Consider the following 18,454-nt stretch of genomic DNA (forward strand, 5'->3'; position numbering starts at 1 on the left):
ATGGGTCCGGAGCCGCTGTGCAGGCACCGGCTTCTGAGGGTGTATTCAGGCCTACTGACTTGCATATTAAACCAATGCCATCTTCTTCTTCAAGGCCTAAAACTCGAACCATGCCTAGAAAACCGATGCCCAGACTGCATGGTCAGGCCTCTATGCCACCCCAAACAAAAAAGACCACAGTGAAGAACTTCTCTAAAACAAACTTCACACTACTCAGACTGGTGTGGTATCCTTCAAGGCCCCTGAGCCAGTGGAAACCACAACCCAAGCTGCGGAAGCCCTTACAAATGCCTTTTATGAACACCTCCAGGACTGCATGGATCAGGCAATCCCAAATAAAACCAAGACTCTTTCCACAAAGGGCAAACGTCCAGTCTGGTGGACCCCAGCCATTAACAAACTTTACAATAAGAGGAGAAAGCTATTACATGATAGAACAAAATCCATAAAAGGGAAGTCACCCCTGATCATTATTAGTAAAAAATATGAGCACTCATAAAATCAACTAAGGCCAATTTTGAGAGAAAAATTGCCATGGATTCAAAGGACAATCATAAGGCCTTTTTCAGCAATGTTAGGAACCTGGGTGGAAACTCCCAGATATGCTCAGAATTAGTCCAAAATGATACAAAAATCACTGAACCCACAGACATTGCCAACATACTGGCAGACAGGTTCAGTGCAAACTTCACCCCCTCTCCCCTAAAGGAGAGATAACTATCCCAGCGGAGTGTAGCCTCCCAGACATCTCAAATGCGCAGGTGAAAGCTGCTCTCTCTAAAGCTAAAAACACAGCATCAATGGGACCGGATGGTGTCCCCGGCTGTGTGCTACACGAGCTAAATGAGGAATTAAACCCGCACATAAGGCAGCTGTTTAATCTCAGCCTTACCACAGGATACGTGCCCAAGGAGTGGCGTACGGCAACTGTGGTCCCACTCCACAAAGGCGGTGCCTCTACGGACCCTGGTAATTACCGCCCCATAAGCTTAACAAGTCTAGTCTGCAAAGCTATGGAGAGGATCATAATGGAGCTCATAAACAAAGATATAGGGGACTTGCAGACATTGAACCCGACCCAGTTTGGCTTCGTCAAGGGCAGATCATGCCTTTTGAACTTGGTCGACTTCTTTGAAACAGTCACCAAGGCCATTGATGAGGGAAAGGCAGTCCATACAGCCACCTTGACCTTGCAAAGGCTTTCGACACAATACCCCACTCGGGTATTGTAGAAAAACTTACCAGCTTAAATGTAAACCCATATGTCACAAGATGGGTTGCAAACTGGCTTAAGGACAGAACCCACAGGGTTAGAGTTGCTGGCGCTATGTCAGACTCCAAGCCGGTCACAAGTGGTGTCCCACAGGGCTCGGTCCTTGGCCCCCTATTGTTCGACATCTACTTCTCAGAAGTACAGGCCAACATGGGAGGACTTTGGCTGACAAAGTTTGCAGACGACTGCAAACTGGCGCCATAGTGGAAAGTGCATCGGACACGGATATCCTTCAGAAGGGACTCACAGAAACAGATAGCTGGTGCCAGAGCCATGGCCTGAAGTTAAATGCCAAAAAATGTATGGTCATACCCTTCGGGAAAAACAAGGTAACCCCAAGCTACCATATAGGTGGCAATCCACTAAACACAGAAGAGGTTATCAGGGACCTGGGGACCCAGGTTGACAGTGGCCTTTCTTTTGACATTCACATTGCTAAAGTGGTTAGAAAGACCTTCTACATTGCCCACCTGATCATGAAGGGATTCACATCCAGATCTAGTGAGGTCATTGTTCCCCTGTACTCTTCACTTATCAGACCAATGATCGAGTACAATGCCCCATTCGGGATGTATCTCACCCGACATCTGCAGCAATTGGAGAGACCCAAAAGTTCCTCACCAAAAGGATAAAGGGACTCCAAAATCTGTCCTATGCTGCCAGATTTAAGAAACTCCAGCTCTATTCAGTCGCATACCGTCTGCTCAGAGGTGACATGTGCCTGACATACAAGGCCATGTCCAACCCGGAATTAATGGACATGCTCCACCTCAAAAAATCCAAATCCACCAAAACCACTAGAGCAAGCGACTTAAACCTTAGCACGGATATAAATAGGACGTGCTGGAGGGATAGATTTATCACTCAGAGACTCCCTATGCTGTGGAATAAAATCCCGGTCCATGTGAGGCAGAGCACCTCGCTGGCTCTGTTCAAGAGAAATCTTGACCTGTGGATGGGAGATCGTAGGTTTACCCCGGGAATCATCTCTGTGTCACTGCTGGACAGAGGCACAACAAACTAATGGGTACAGTATTTTTTCATATAAGGGGTGGCGTAAGCCACAAAACTTTGGGCTAGGCTTATAAATGCCTTAGGGCAGATAGCCTAGTATAAACCTATGAACCTATGATAAGAATGGCTGAAGACCTTATTACTTTAATCAGGGGAAGGCAACCTTCCTCCTCTAAGAGACCTAGGACTGAATTTGCTTATAATACTTCTGATCAGGATTCTGAAATATCTGTTTCCTCTGATGGACCAGGATTTACCCTTATCTACCTATGAGGATTCTGATGCAGAGGACTCTATTCCCTCTGCTACCATGAGGATTTCTCTTTTGGCGAAACCTTGCATACTCCTAGGGAGCATTTTCTCTGGGAAAGCCAGGATTACTCTGATTCTAAAAAGAGGCTGAGGGATTTCTTATTCCTGCCCCAACACAGGCCTTTAGCTATCCCCCCTGTACTAGACATTGTTGATGAAGCCTTCTTGGAATCTAGCTTGGCCCCTAACTCTTTACCTCCTGCTCCCAGAAAACCTCATTGATATTACAGGGTTCCTGACTCTCACAAGTTCCTTTTTAAAAACCCTACTGCGGATCCTGAGACCATTTCACAGGGGCCCAAGGGCATTAAGGCTACTACTGCCAAAAATCCTACCCCCTCTGATAGAGATTCCAGGGCACTGGCTAGATGGGGTAAGAAGGCATACACTTCTGCAACCTTGGCCATCAGGGCCTTAAACTTCCAGTTTCATATGTTAAAGTATCAGCAGCATGTTATTGGATTGCTTAAACAGAAAATGAAGTTGATTCCTGATTGTGCTAAAAATAAGGATTTACAGGATTTAATGCATTCTGCTGAACAGGTTGGAAAACATACTTTGCAATGTGGTTTTGATTCACTAGAGGCATCTTGCAGGGCTGCTGTCACTGGGTCTTTACTTAGAAGGCATGCTTGGCCTAAGGAGCAATCTTTGCCAGATTATGTTAAAGCTAAATTGCTGGATGCTCCCTTAAATTAGGACCACCTGTTTGGCAACAAAGTAGAAGAATTTCTTGAAAAGATGGAGGGAAAAAGGTAAATCTATGCAAACTGTTAAAGATTTCCTACAAGTACAGCCTCCAAGATTTAGTAGGCATTGGCCCTCTAAGAATTGGTCCTTTTCTGCCTCTTCCAGGCCTTCTCAGTCCAAACCCAGAACCAGCAGAAAACCCAGGCTTCAGTCCCAGGGTACGCACAGGGCTAAGCAGTGGGGAGCTCCCACTTCCAAATCGGGGAGTAGTAAGACTTTCCCCTATGGTAAGCAGTCTCAATGACTTCACTTTAAAATTTCCAAGCAATTCTCAACTGACTGCTCCTTTAGGATTGCTCTGCAGGCAAAAAACTGGGAACTCATTACCCAGAACAAATGGGTTTTAAATGTAGTTTCCCAAGGATACAGATTTCACTTCCACGCGCTACTAACCCCAAACGGTTGGCCAGATCTACCCCCAAATCAGTGGGCAGAGGCTCAAAAGCAAGTACTCTCTCTCTTAAACATAAAGGCTATTCACACTGTACCAGAAGAGGAAAAGGGACAAGGTTTCTACTCAAGACTTTTCCTGGTACCCAGAAAAGACAACTCATGGTGTCCTATCCTGGACCTTTCTAGCCTAAAAACCTTTTTGGTGATTCCAAAATTCAAGATGCTAACTCTTCACCAGTTGCTTCCTATGCTAGGCAAGAATGCCTGGTTGGCAACACTGGATTTAAAGGAAGCCTACCTGCACATCCCAATCAGGGAATCTTGCAGAAGATACATACACTTCAAAGCAGGCTACATGCACTATCAGTTCTCTGCACTGCCCTTTGGCTTATCTACTGTGCCCAGGGTATTCACAAAGTGCCTAGCTCCAGTCATTGCATTTTGCAGGCAAAGAAATATTCAAATATACCCATACCTGGACGATTGTCTACTTCAGGCAGAAAGCCAGGACATACTTTTGAATCATCTGGCATTTGTACAAAGGGTGCTAACTTGTCTGGGGTACACCATAAATGAAAAGAAATCACATCTTATACCCTGTCAACAAATTATATTCCTGGGAGCAAGCTTGAACACAACTTCCCAGATGATTTTCCTCACGCCAGAGAAGCAAATTCATTTGACAACTTACTTCAAACTAATGGCCACAAAAACCCTGCTACCTGCAAGGCAAATACTGCAAGCCTTGGTGTTCATGGCCTCCTGCATTGTACTAATTCTGTGTGCAAGACTGCATATGAGGAAACTACGTGGTACCTAAAAAGTCTATGGTGTCAACATTCTCAGGATCTAGAAGCAATGATTCCTATCATACCTTGCCTACAGTTGGAGTTCCTTTGGTGGGCAGAGGCCTGCCACCAAAGCAAGGGAATACCATTCACTCTACCGCCTGCCACCCAAACCCTAACAACAGATGCATCAGGCTATACATGGGAGGCCCTCACCTGGTAGGGAAGTGCATTCAGGGCAAATGGAACCCAAGTCAAATGCACCTGCATATCAATCAAAAAGAAATGTTAGCTGTACAGAATGCGACAGTCTTCAAGGACCACATTCTTCCAGGACAATTAATGGTAAAGACGGACAACACCACGGTTATGTGGTACATAAACAAGCAGGGGGGTACCCATTCATACCCCCTCTGCAGACTAGCCATGGCTCTGTGGAACACAGCCTTAAGCTACCAAGTGCATCTACAGGCTCAATTCCTGCCAGGAAAACTAAATATACTGGCAGATGGACCCACACGAGTGGAAACTGGAACCAAAGACTTTCAGCATGTTGATAAACAAATGGGGGAGCCCAGATATAGACCTGTTTGCCTCCCGCCAGAACTACCAATTGGACAAATTCTGCACAAGGACTCCCCACAAACAATCTTGGAAAGTGGATGCTCTGTCCTTCAGCTGGAAAAATCTGTCCGTTTATGCCTTTCCTCCTTTGCCTCTTCTCTCCAAAGTGCTACTAAAGATCAAACAGGACAAACCAAGGACGATACTGATTGCACCAGACTGGCCACGCCAACACTGGTACCCCCTCTTGCGCAGTGTGTCACTGTTGGCTCCCTGGCACCTGCCTCAGACCCCTACCCTACTGTCACAGCAGGAGAGCCCGATTCTGCACCCTCAGCTTCAAACCCTGAACCTGGCAGCCAGGCTAATTACCTAATCTCTCCGTTACCATCCCTCAGTAAGCAAGTGTTGGATGTCATTTTGGAGGCAAAGAGGCCTAGTACTAGAAAATCTTATGCTGAAAAATGGAAAAGATTCTGCGCCTGGAACCAAAATAAGGGATGGGCACAGCAGCGCCCAATTTACCTCAGATTCTTCAATATTTAACTAAGATGCTTCACAAGAGCCTTTCTTTTTCCTCCATCAGAATTCATGCCTCAGCCATTTCAGCTCATTAGAACACAGAACCACCCCTCTTCTCTCACCCACTGCTCAAGCAGTTCCTCAGAGGAGCCAAAAACTTAAGACCACCCAGGAGAGCCCCAGCTCCGGCCTGGGACCTTAAGTTTGTCTTGGAAAAACTCACTCTTCCTCCTTTTGAGCCAGCTGCAAGTGCAGAGTTAAAATTCCCTTCTTGGAAAACAGCCTGCCTTTTAGCAGTCACTTCAGCAAGAAGGGTATGTGAATTACAGGCCCTTATGGCAGTGGAGCCTTTCATCATCTTTCATGTGGACAGGGTGTCCCTCAGGACTAATCCCTCCTTCATGTCCAAGGTAGTATCCAGTGTGGCTCTTAATCAGTCCATTCATCTACCAACCTTCTTTTCTAATCTACAGAACAAAGGGGAACGGATACTGCACTCCTTAGATGTGCACAGACAACTTAGATTTTACTTGGACAGGACTAAACCTTAAAGGAAATCTGAACAACTGCTGGTGGCATTTGCTGCAGGGGCAGAGGGGAAGGCTTTTTCAAAGGAAACAATTTGTAAATGGATAGGCCATTGCATTCATTTCTGCTATAAGCACCATGGAAAACCTATCCCACATTTAACCAGGGCTGCAGCTACCTCTACAGCCTTTCTCAGAGGTGTCCCTACCAGGGACATCCTAGAAGCTGCTACCTGGAGTCCTGTACATACTTTCACCAAGCATTACTGTTAGCCAATTCTTTCTAAATCCAGAGCTGGCTTTGCCACTGGAGTCTTGCAGGGCCTTATAGTTGGTCCTAATGCTATCTAAATTCCTCCTCCAATCCTTAGCTTTGGGAATCTACCCAAATGTGATGACTGCAACAATGAAACATGAAGAACATAGTACAGTTGTGTACACTTACCATAAATGTAGATGTTCAAGTGTATTCACTGTTGCAGCCTTGGTTACCCTCCCTCCAGTCCCCTGACTTCTTTTGGCTGTACCTCTATTCTCCTTTACTATGCTTAAAATCTTTTTGGTGTATTTGCTTTCTTGTTGGAGGTATAACCTTGCTTATATATATTTAATTGCTTCCCATTAGGGGGGCACCTGACATCTGGAGCAAGAAAAACTGATGTAATGGCATCGGCTGCATGCTTTATACCCCTGACTACCTGACGTCACGGAAGATGAGACAGCAACCGACGCAGGACCCAAGACTTTGATAATCAGGCCGACTGAGGGCTACTGCAAGCAGATAACCCAAATGTGATGACTGCAAAAGTGAGTACACTCGAACATCTACATTTATGGTAAGTGTACACAACTGTACTGTGCTCATCCTATCATACATTTAGAGCCAAAACTGTGGGCAGCAAAGCCAAAAGAGGTGGAGTTTCAATGTATATTAACGACACACACACCTCCAGGCTGGTCAAAGAGTATGATGCACAGGAGGTACTCCAGGTGCAGTTAACCATTGACAAGACCTCTGTTCAGCCCATAGCTAGCTACAGGCCCCCAAATTTGACTCAAGATTCCCACTCCGCCTATCTAGACCTCTTCAGATCTATCAAGATTCAACCCTTTACCCTGATCCTGAGCGACTTTAACTACCCAACCATAGATTGGAAAAACTACTCATGCTAGAACGCAAATGCCCAGAGATTCTTCGATTTTTATCAATGCTAATGTCTTGGAACAGCCAATCGATACCCCCACAAGAGGTGATAGTATCTTGGACTTGGTATTAACCAACATGAGTAACTACTGCAGCACCCCTACAGAGTCATTCTCCTGGTAAGATCCCACCATAAAGCAGTCACTTTCGAACTCAGCATCATCCCTAACCCCCCTCTGGCTAGGGTCAAACAAAAAATCTTCTCCAAAACTAAATGCAACCTCCTGAGGGATGGCATAAACAGCTTCACAGCCCCCTCCCCCTTTGTAGGAACTGGCACCAGTGTCCAAATCTACACCAAAGGGCTATATGAGCATTTATATAGATGCATGGGATCAGGAATACCCAACAGGGAAAAATCATCCTCTGAAAGAAAGAGTAAGCCTGTCTTGTGGACATCTGCAATAAATAAACTATATAACAAAAGGAAACAGTTGCTGTCCAGGACCAAGAAGGAGCAGGTGCTCAATTGGAAACAATCTCGCCTTAGCCTGAACAAGCAAATAAGAGCACGAGTGAAATCCTTTAAAGCAAACTTAGAGTCGAAATTTGCCACATCTACTAGAGACAGTCATAATGCCTTCTTCACATATGTCTGCAGTATCAAAGGAAGCACCCAGATCTGTTCAGAACTGGTGGTCAAGGACACCACCTACACAAATGCTGTAGATATAGCCAACCAACTGGCTGACATATTCAATGAAAACTTCACCCCTCTGTCCCCATCAGTAAATCAGGACATCCCCAGTACCTGCCCCCATCCCCTTATCTCTAGGGAGCAGGTCATCGCTGCCCTCTCATAGGCAAAAAATACAGCCTCCATGGGACCCGATAACATCACAGGCTGCATCCTACATGAATTCAGGCATGAACTTTGCAGCACCATTAGGCATCCTATTCAAGGAAAGCCTGAGTACCAGCTTTGTCCCAGTCGAGTGCAGGACAACCACTGTCATCCCTTTACACAAAGGTGGAGCATCCACCAGTCTGGGAAATTGTAGCCACATCAATCTAACTAGATTGATCTCCAAGGCCATGAAATGGATTATCTTGGACCTCATTAACAGGGACATTGGCAACCTCCAAACACTCGATCCCACACAGTTTGGCTTTGTCAAGGGGAGGGGGGGTCATGTCTGTAAAATCTGGTTGGCTTTGAGACAGTCACCAAAGCCATGGACGAGGGGAAGATGGTGCACACCACCTACCTTGACCTTGCCAAAGCCTTCAACACTATTCCCCACTCAGGCATAATAAATAAACTCTCTCAACTAGGCATCAATCCATATGTTACCAGATGGATAGGAAACTGGCTTACTGATAGAACCCACCTAATCAAAACAGGAGAAGCCACCTCAAGCAGTAGACCCATAACAAGTGGCGTACTCCAGGGATCGGTCTTGGGGCCTCTCTTAGTCGGGATATACTTCTCTGAGGTGGAGGCCAAAACCAGTGGGCTGTGGCTGACCAAGTTTGCAGATGACTGCAAGCTGGGCACTGTCATCAATTCCCTTAGTGATGTGGACGTCCTCCAAGAGGGTCTCACCCAAACAAATGACTGGTGCCAGAAACATGGTCCTCAAGCTGAATGACAATCATCCCATTTGGGAAGAATGATGTCCCTACATATTATCACATTAATAACAACATCCTAAGCATGCAATCTGTTGTGAGGGAGTTGGGCACCCAAGTTGATAGCAACCTGACTTTTAACCACCATGTTGTTTCAGTTGTATGTAAAGCTTTCTACATGTCCCACCTCATAAGTAAGGGTATGTCATCCAGGGACAAGGAGGTCATAACATCCCTGTATTCTTCCCTTATAAGGCCAGTTATTGACTACAATGCCCCCTTCAGCATGTCCCTCGCAAAGCACACGCAGCAGCTGGAGGGACCACAGAGGTTCCTCATCAAGAGAATCCAGGGACTCAAACATCTACCCTACACAGATAGACTAAAAGCTCTGTCCATCTACTCAGTTTCATACAGACTCCTCAGAGGTGACTTCTATATGGCATACAAAGCAGTCTCAGACCTTGCCTTGACGGGACTGCTGCATATTTGCAAGTCAAGCTCTGCTTGAGTATCCCGCACATGCTACTCAGTCTGGTCTGTGACATCAATAGGACTTGTTGGCGGGACAGATTTGTGTCCCAGAGACTCCCCCCATCTGTGCAGTAGACTCCCTCACCACATCAAGCAGAGTACCTTATTATCCCTTTTTAAGCACAACCTGGATAACTGGATGGGAAACAGAAAATACTCCCCTGGGATTCCACCTGTGCCCCTGCTGGACAGTGGCTTTGGGTGCTGACTTGTCTAAACATGGGCTAAACTCTTGGCTAGGCTTATAAGGGCCTTGGGGCCAATAGCCTAGTAACTTCCTATGATCCCTCTTTTATGCTGAATGTGGTTTTGCCTGTATGTCTGAGTCAGACCGTACATTTACTAGTTTTCTTCCAGAAAAGGAGATCATAGGGTGACACGTGATCTTAGGTTTGTGTAGGTTACATGTATATCTTGTGGAAAGAACATATGATATCAGAAATGTAACTAGTTATTGGTTTCCCATGTAACAAGCAAACATTTACTGATATAACTAAGCAGACATTGTTTGTGTAGGGTATCAGTTATATTACTTTTAGTTATGACAGTAAAGTACTGTATGACACCATCAGGATGCCTTCCCTGTCTTCTATTTGAAAAGTATCCTTTCCCAAAATGTGTAATACTGTAATTTCACAAAAACACTACAAGCTAGTCACCCAGTCTGGAAGCAGGACAGGATTTTGCAGGGCAGTGCCGCAGGGGATCCTTAGGTGTCCCCCATCCTTGATTAATCTTGCATATTGCTTGAGATTCCTTCCCAGAAAAGACTGCACATTTAAATGAGATATGTACCATAACAGTAAATCTTCAAATGAGATAATCTCACAGGAATATGACAGCACCATCCCTTATTTTAGTTAGTTATTCTTACTGGATGCAAATTGTATGTAGCTGTGGTGTACTTAGTGTTACAGTTATTAGTTATTTCATTAATGTTTAACCTCAGATTTACCAGTTTTTTGGAAGGAGTGAAGATGGCATGGGTTAATGCTTTTATATGGGGTGTGCACCATGTGCAGAGTGAGACTGGCATTACCATAAAGTAAGTAGACCTTTGTTTCATCTGATGTGTGAGTAGAAGATATGTTTTATAATACTGCTGCAGGGGAATTATTCCTCAAATATCAAGTATGTTTAGATATTAAACATTCCTTCATTTTTATCATTGCTTTCTGGGGATTACTGCCCATATCGTTTGAGGTGGTTTCTCAAGTGAGTAAGAGGATACAGGTTATCAGTATATTGGCTTAAGGTACTAAGTGTGCATGTGTGCTGCATACCAATAGAAATTTGTTTAGATAGCCACGGAAGATCATTGTTTGAAAGACCACGTTCTGTATGAAATGCAGTCATGTGAGATATTAACTGTAACAGTAGTTTAGTACTCTGATAAAGCATATCTAATTTTTATAAACATCCCCTGCATGAGATCAGATTTAACTTCATCAACATCAGATTTAATAGCAGTACATCTCCAGCACCCATATGCATTTGGTCCACTCTGTATAAAAGAGTTAATTCATCAGATCTGTTTAATTATGCTTACAGAAAAAGAGGAAAAAAAAGCTCCGTTTTCTTTGTAGTCTTAATTGTGATTTTATCTAATGGCTGCATATAGCGTTGCTGGTAAAATTCTCCATGAGCTATTATACTGTTATCTGAAAATCGGTATGTTACCACTTGCCTCCTTTTCTGCATTTAAAGCTACATAATACAGGATTATGAAATTAGTTTCAGACTTTATGTACCAAGCTCATTGATTTTATATAGTAAATCACACTAAGTAGCCTGTTTAAAACGGGTGATGGAGACTCTCTTATGGATATTTAATGACTGACTACCCATTTGAGACCTTAGGTTCTCAGACAAGCTCCTCCTTTATATAAAATGCAATGGTGTTCACTGTGGTAAGGCATTCGGTTTTACTGTCCCTTGATTATACAGTCCACTGCTGTCTGACATCCAGAAATGCATTCAGAGGAACACTTCTAAAGTAAAAATTAACACTTTACTTGATATCCCCTGCAGCTGACATCACCTGATGGCAGCATTTATTGCTAAAGAAGATTGGCATGCATGTGGTAAACCATATCTGTTCTATAGTTTGCAGACTCACTTTCTAGAATTATGACCTGTTTTCTGAAGCATCTGCGTTCAGACATAATGTCATTAGCATGCTGTAAACTGGTCAGTTCAGTAGCAGAAACTTTGTCAATAAATTAGTCTGGTACTGTGTAAAAAAATAGTCTTGCCATATGCTACATGCTCTGATATCTGTACATTTAGATTGAGTAGAATTAAATTGCTTTCAGATTGTCAGTTTTTCTGTAATACTTTATCATATGATCTTTCTGAAATAGTGTTATTGTATTTGGTCCAGTGTACTTGAAAAAGATTGTATTGCCTGATGGAGAAGTTTGGGTCATGTAGACAGTGTAAAACCAACTTTGCCAGGAGTGGTATTTATGTAGTTAACACAACAAAATAAATACTTTAGTAAGGTCACAAATTATTGTTTCACTAGTTTTTACTCTTTGTGCACTGGAGTGAAAGCTGCCTTGCTATGTGGCACAGCCATCTATGGAAATGGTAGTGAAACTTCCTTCGACACATGGAAAAGAAGCATGGTAATATTGACAAGTTGTGAAAGACGATTCCAGTTTTAAGAATGTAAGTTAATGTTGAATATTGTACCCCCCCCATTCTTTTCTCTCCAGTATTTATACCCATGCTTGGTGGACCGCTGGGAGATATGTAGTTCTCTTCACAATATTTAGCAACAGGTAAAGCATAAAACATGCAGTTAGGTGGAATATAGCTTTGTGAGAGATTTTTTCACACATGTCATGATTGCCATTTCAGTGGTGGCCGATGAACTTCAAGACTCAACAGAGACGGACCTAAAGTTGCGAACAATCAAGCATGGGTATGTAGGTAAAACAGAGAAATGAGAAACTGCTGTTGCATATTAGAACATTAGAAGCATATTTTACAGAGGTGCAAGCCTGCATTCCCAATCTAGAGGGGGGCTGTACCCCTCACACTTCGTTTATGTGTGTATATACATTATATATATATATATATATATTTATGGGTTCACTACATAATCTTGAAATTTTGAAATATCGAATTTCAAAATCTCGAGACCATATACATATAGCTGAAACCCCTAAATACTGAAAGACCAGAAGCGTAAATTTCTAAATCCCAAACACTACACTAAACATACACCACACACATACACACACCTTCACCCAAACAGGGGGGCAAGCCCCCCTGCCCCCCCACTTAAATATTCTAACTCCAAGGTCGCACTACAGACAAACACACAAAAACACCACCACACACCTACATTCCCCTCGCGCACACACATCACAGTCACAACACACACTAAAGCCCCTAACCAGCACACTTAAACATAGATACCTGACCTTCCACCTATCCATTCACAAACCGCAACACCAGAAGCGCTACTTCAACATCTCCGAACTTCGGGATTTTAAAATCCGTGCTTCTGGTCTTTCGGTATTTAGGGGTTTCAACTATATGCTCTCGAGATTTTGAAATTTGATATTTCAAAATGTTGAGATTATGTAGTGAACCTGTATATGTATATGTGTATGTATATATATATATATATATATATATATATATATATATATATATATGTATATATACATACATATATATATATATATATATATATATATATATATATATATATATATATATATACACACATATATATATACATATATATAAATATATATATATATGTATATGTGTGTATATATATATATATATATATATATATATATATATGTATGTATGTATATGTATATATATATATATATATATATATATATATATATATATATATATATATATACATACATATATGTATATATATATATATATATATATATATATATATATATACACCTCAGAGAAGGGGGAATTCTTTGAGATATAGCAGTTTTGAGCTTAGTATATTTTCCCCTGATCATACAAAATTCCTCGGGAGTTTTGAGACTGGTTGTTTGCTCTAAAAAGTGTGGTGGGAACCCCAGTTGCAGTCCTGTTGCTGTCAAGAACAGTAGTGCATTAGTCTAGTTTAGTTTAGCTTATTAATTTAGAGACAAGAAGTAATCTTTATGGGCAGCACTGATCATGGCAAGCGTTTAGTATTAGTGAAGATAATAAGGACAAGCATGTCGTCACTTGTTAAAGATCTGAAATTTCTGTGTCTTATAGGCAAAATTTATGTCTACCACGGATGCCAAAGTGGAGCAGATGTTTAAAGTTTTGCTTGACCCTGCAGAAAAGGATGAAGACAAAAAACAAAAGGTAACATACTAGACTGATGTAAAACTTTGATTGTACTGTGTGTGTGTGAGATACCTCTAAGCCAGCAAATCTGCATAACTATCCAATAAAAAAAGTCAAATACTAGAGTCATCTGTGTATTAGCAGAGAACATTTTGGTAACTTCTGAAACAAAAGGATCTAAAAAGACAAAATCATTCACTTTTTCCACATAAAAACTGTGTGTGTGTGTGTGGGGGGGGGGGGGGGGGGCAGGGCAGTGCAGGTTTGTCTTGCAAGACAAATATAAGTTTTGTAGTTTGCAGTGCCTGGGAAAAGCATAAAATAAATAATGAGGATACAAAGTAAACCTGCTCTGATGCCACCTGAAATTTGGCATCTGCATTTTGTCTGTCTTTATCTTAGTAGCTACTGCTAGTGCTTGTATTATTTAAGGGGTTTAGCTGTGGCAATATTTGGTGTAGGAGATGGAATTTAGTGGAGTAAAATGAGAGTGCTTAGTTAAGAAAAACATAGGCTAATTTTCTCTTGTTATTAAAACCCCAATTACAATTAGTTTAAATTATTTGATTATGTAAAATTATTATGTTATGTAGGCATTCATTTAAACATATGAAAAACAGAGTTAGTGTTTACCGTATTCCTGACCTCACACTAATTCAGAATGTTCATATACCATCTATCCCATACTGGATGCAAACATACAGCTTAGCCACCAAATACAGTACACCACTGCCATTGTTTTGGAAAATTCCTCCCTGACTCCTTATTCTTTAAAAATGCAGACGGATAAATGAAAAGGCCTTTGTTTCTGTACCTCACATTTCACCAAACAGACATCTAGCTATTGAAGAATCTAATATTAGTCCCGCAGAAGGACATAATAATAACAGATGCGCTGTTGTCAATCATGACTTTATTCATATTGATGGGTCAGATCTGAAGTGTCGGATCCGTCTCGGCCTTTCCAATAGCTCGAAGTCTTCAGCATAGTTTCTGGACCTCTTCCCTACTAAGAATGCAATTCCCCTACTTCCTCAGATCTCATTTGACGCTCTGTGAGAAGGTTCTTCAAGCAAGCTCGGGGCTAAGTTTAATTACATTTTTTCTCTTTAATTGTATTTTTTTCTCTTATTTCTATAATTACTAGTTAATTGTAATCTTTCACTAGTTCTTCCCTTTGTCAGTACCCTTACTGAATGTAGGAGTGTTGATGCACACCCTTTTTACTTAAAAGGTGCCCCCCCCCTTCTGGGATTTATTATAGTTGCAGTGACGACTTCTTTATTGGTTACCGTTCATTTTAGTTAGACAACGGTCAAACAAACTTTTGTCAAAGTCCGTTTAAGTTGGAAGACTTGCCCTCCCTTTCAGAAGTTTCTTTAAGTTAGAGGACCCCCCCCCCTTTTCTCCCCTCCTTCTTGCCCCTTGGAATCTATTTAAATTAGAGGACTTCCTTTCTTCACTTTATCATAGTGTTATTGTACTGGTTGTTGTTGTTAGTACATTTTAATATAGCTTAATAGTAGAGTTTCATTTTATTAGTTATTAGCCTTTCTAGTTCAGTGCTGTTCTTTAGGCTGCCTTCGAACATGAGCCAAAAAAAAGTAAGCCTTTGCGAGAAATGCAGCAAGAAGATGTCCCACAGTGATTTGCGTTTACTGTTTGGGGCCTCTTCATTTGCAGGAATCGTGCTCTGTATGTCATGTCTTTAATTCAAGGGCATTATTAGAATATGTAAGAATAAGTTGATTCTGAAGGGGTTGATTAAAACCCCTTTCTCTGAGGCTATCTCTTCAGATCCAACCTCTCCTAAATCTGATATGTCTGAAAAGTCAGGGAAGCGGTCATCTCCCGCTCCAAAAACCTCGTCGGAGACGAAAATCAAGCAACCAAAGTTGTCTGCTCCAACAGTAGCTGTAGAGCAGACAGCCGCTATAGAGCCAGGGACCTCCTCGGATCTCTCCTAACCTTTGGATCCAAAGACCTCCACGGAGTCGCCTCTGAAGTCCCCACTGACATCTGAGTTTCGTTATCGGCGCCAGTCACTGCTTGGCTTCCATCACCCTTTCTTGCTAGATCCAAATCCCCAACGCTGTCCACAAGGTCTACCATGAGCCTCTTGGATGAAGATGTGGACAGAGTGGTGCAGAGGCTTCTTAAGACACCTGCTTTGTCCAAGCTTCTTTTGGATCTGAACCCAAAGGAGTCTGATCAGACTTATTACCCTATTGGTGCTTACTCCTCCTCTGAGCCATCCCTTGGTCTCTGAGCTGGAAGACTCTGATATCCAGCTAGTGCCTGTATCAGATCCGAAACCACCTATTGGTTCTTTGGATCCGATTTCTGCACCAAGTGTTTCCGCCCAGTCGGGGCAGGAAACCTGTGGGAGCCATTGCTCACCGGCCGGCTCCACGGAGCAGATTCAGGCTACTTTGGATCCGATGCTGTATCTTGGGAAATTGGCTCAGATGGGTTTGGCTCCTACCTCTTCCTCGGAGCTTCCGTCTCCTTTGCTGAGAGCCCTGTCAGGCCAACATCTTTGTTGTATGGTGCACGGACGTCCTCGGAGCAGGGGTGGTCAGCTTTCAAGGCTATGAGGAGGGTAATGACTGCTCCTCAGTCTGACACAGCCTCCATTGGAGCTTCCTCCCTCTATAGCACAGATGTCTTTTCCTCTTTGCCCCCATCCACAGGATCACAGGCTTTCAAGGCCTCAAGATGTTCCCCAGGGGACTCCCCCCTCTTCTGATACTTCTCCAGAATACCCGACTGAAGAAATCCCTTGGAAGAGAACATGCAAGAGGAAGCATTTTGACTCCGCGCAGGAGTTGGTCACTTCAGAAACTGAACACGATGAAGCAGAAGCATCCCCATGATCGTCTCCTAAAGATATCTCCTTTGGAGACTTCCTGGAAATCCTGAAACAAAGAGGCAACTGGTAGTCCTCATCCCCTTCTACTGAGAAGTCTGTATACCTGAAGGGTTTTGGTTCCTGCCCTTCAATGTCCTGGGTGACTCCAATTAATATGTCAGAATGCATGGGAGACCCCAGACTCCATAGAGCCTACTCTAGGAGGCCAAATAAGTGCATTACACCCCCCAAGGATCAAGCTTTTCTCACAAAAGGTGTAGCAGTTGATGCCATGGTCATGTTGGCAGCCACGAAGAAGGAACTGTCCGAAACTAATTCCACTTCCATCCTCCTAATAAGAATTCTAGGACTTTAGATAGATACAGGAAGCATGTCTTTTCTTCAGCGGCTTTCACATTGAGATCGCTGAATTTATCTTACTCACTTAACCAGATTATAGAGACCTGTTGAAAGAGTTGTCAGATTCTGTCCAAGGAGCTGTAGCTGATGCGGTGGCAGATAAGATTAATGCACAGCTGGCTACCCTCAAGTTCAGTTGTTAACTCGTCCATGAGACTTATTTCTTATGCAGCAGATGGAGCAAGTAGGGCAGCAGGATCAGGCATCTTTATAAGGAGGCAGGCTTGGATGCACCTTTGCGATTTTGCGGAGCCCTTTAAGTCTTCCTTTGTTAATGCTCCCTTCGATGACTCATCTGTTTTCGGGCTAAAAGTCAAAGAAATGCTAACTCGGTGTGAGCAAGAGGGTAAAATCCTATCTGCTGTTGGAGTACATTTTTCCACACCCACTAGACCATATCTAGAACATCAGAGAGGTAGTGGGAAGATGTGGTTCAGGAAATCTCAGCAGTCTTACCAGGAAACACAGGATTGTAGTTCCCTCAGAGGCAGAGGGGGGGAACAATAAAGGAAGATGCCATCCTCGTGGCAGACAGGATCCACAGAATCAAGGTTTCAGGGAATCTTTCTCTGGTAGACCCTTTCAGCGGTCCTGAATGAGTGCCCAACTGCTCGTCTCTGGAGGCAGTCAGGGGTCGATTGTCTTGGTACCTCGAAACCTGGCAAATCATCACCGATGACAAATGGGTGCAAGACGTAATATCCAGGGGTTAAATAATTCCCTTTTCCTTACCCACTCCCGCAAACAAGTCAGTTGCAGATGTACCACCCAGTCAACAGGAACAAGCAACGTTAGAAATTTAAAAGTTGTTAAGAAAAAGTCATCCAAGAAGTCCCTGCAAACCAGAGAGGATCCGCAACTTACTCAAGATTCTTTTTTAGTTCTAAAGAAAATAGGGGACTGGAGACCAATATTGGATCTCAGTGAAGTGAACAAATCAATGAAGAAAACCAAGTTTTGGATGGTAACACTGCAGTCTATAATTCCATTCCTTGGAAAAGACAACTGGATGTGCTGTATAGACCTTCAGGATGTGTACTATCATATCAAGATGGTAAGACGGTCCAGAAGGTACCTGCGCTTCTGACTAGGAGCCAGATATTTCCAGTTTCAAGCTCTGCCCTTTGGTGTCACTACAGCCCCCAGTGTGTTCACCAAATTCATGGTAGTAGTGGCAGTGCACCTCAGATGCCAGGGATTCCAGGTGTTTCCATATTTGGACGACTGTTTCATAACCGCTCCAACCAGGCATCGCTGCTAAAAGCGAGAGATTATGCACTTCAGCTTTGCTTTAAATTAAGAATTACCATAAATTATGACAAATCCTCCTTAGTGCCATCTCAAAATTTAACATTTATAAGCGCAGAAGTAAATACAGTCAACCTTGTACTGAGGCTT

General features: G+C 42.9%; 1 protein-coding gene across 2 annotated transcripts in view; it reads left to right on the forward strand.

Annotated features, from left to right (window-relative positions):
- Positions 1-18,454, forward strand: part of UNC45A (unc-45 myosin chaperone A) — a 1,636,854-nt gene that overhangs the window by 235,834 nt on the left and 1,382,566 nt on the right. For both annotated transcript variants that reach the window (XM_044078271.1, XM_044078272.1), the window contains one exon: positions 13,711-13,803. In XM_044078271.1, the coding sequence (XP_043934206.1) occupies positions 13,711-13,803 (93 nt within the window). The remainder of the gene's footprint in view (positions 1-13,710; positions 13,804-18,454) is intronic.

The sequence above is a fragment of the Protopterus annectens genome, chromosome 7.part0 (genome assembly GCF_019279795.1).
Source record: "Protopterus annectens isolate FY-2018-M chromosome 7.part0, PAN1.0, whole genome shotgun sequence".
NCBI lineage: Eukaryota > Metazoa > Chordata > Ceratodontiformes > Protopteridae > Protopterus > Protopterus annectens.